The sequence below is a fragment of the Mesitornis unicolor genome, unplaced genomic scaffold (genome assembly GCF_000695765.1).
Source record: "Mesitornis unicolor isolate BGI_N332 unplaced genomic scaffold, ASM69576v1 scaffold33711, whole genome shotgun sequence".
Classification (NCBI taxonomy): domain Eukaryota; kingdom Metazoa; phylum Chordata; class Aves; order Mesitornithiformes; family Mesitornithidae; genus Mesitornis; species Mesitornis unicolor.
In genome coordinates this window covers 4654-5737 of record NW_010162360.1, presented here as the reverse complement: position 1 = coordinate 5737, position 1084 = coordinate 4654, and the positions used below count along the sequence as shown (strand labels likewise).

The 1084-nt window shown below is 63.4% G+C and overlaps 1 protein-coding gene across 1 annotated transcript in view; it reads right to left on the bottom strand.

Annotated features, from left to right (window-relative positions):
- LOC104547779 (DNA (cytosine-5)-methyltransferase 3B-like) overlaps window positions 1-1084 on the bottom strand; it is a gene marked incomplete at its 5' end in the record, with an annotated part of 11744 nt that overhangs the window by 8506 nt on the left and 2154 nt on the right. The window contains 2 exon segments of the mRNA XM_010193599.1: window positions 6-67; window positions 461-613. Of these exon segments, the coding sequence (XP_010191901.1) occupies window positions 6-67; window positions 461-613 (215 nt within the window).

Sequence of the window (1084 nt, the reverse complement as noted above, 5' to 3'; positions counted from 1 at the left end):
CCTGCGAGTCCCCCTCCGTCGTCAGGTCGATGGTGGCCACGGGCACGGCTGGGCGCCGCCTGGAGCTCTGTGGGGGTGCAGGGGGGGATAGCGTCAGCGGGGAGAGGGGACCATGGCACCCCCAAACCCACAGACCAGGAGCAGGGAAGGGGAGCCAGGGATTGGAAGGGAAGGCCCAGGACTGGGGAGTCTGAGGGAGAAATGCTCGGCTTTTACTCGCAAGTCGCACAGAAAGTGGTGTGTGACTTGCTCGCTTCCATTTTCCTATCCCAAATTCATCCCAGGGGGATCAAAGCACCCAGTTCAATAGCACACAGCCCTGCTTTGCAGGGGAAACTGAGGCACAGAGAGACTGCGGTCAGCCATGGCCACGGCACAGCAGAAGTGCAGGTCTCCAGAGCCCAAGGGAAGCTCCAGCCTCATGCAGACCCCCACCCGCAGACCGCCCGCAGCCCCCTACCCGCAGGGGAGTCGGCAGGTCCCGCAGGGTGTCCACGCTGTTGGTCTCCTTGATCCTCATCTCATGCCGCGTCTGCCCCGCCTGGAAGATGAGGCGGACGGGGGGCTTCTGCCTGAGGCTGCTCTCCCACCCTGCGCTGCCCCGGGGCCGCACCTGCAACCAGAGCGAGGAGGTGACACGGGGAGGTGACACGGCCGCAGGGATGGGGACAGGGATGGGGACAGGGACAGCCCACGCTCCTTGGTGTCGGGCACTGGCAGCACCGCAGCCCTGGGGATGGGGGCACAGGGGAGGCTGCAGGAGCCAAGCCCCTCGGTGTCACCATGCACATCACGGCCGTGACCGTCCTGGGCATGGCACCCTGCTCACATCGTGGGGGTGCTCACATAAACGTGGGGGTGCTCTCATACACTGGGTGCTCTCACACATGGGTGCTCTCTCACACACATGGGTGCTCTCACTCACACACACACTGGGTGCTCTCACACATGGGTACTCACACACACACATGGGTGCTCTCACACATGGGTGCTCTCACACACACACATGGGTTCTCTCATACACTGGGTGCTCTCACACACACACACTGGGTGCTCACACACACACACCAACACACATGGGAGC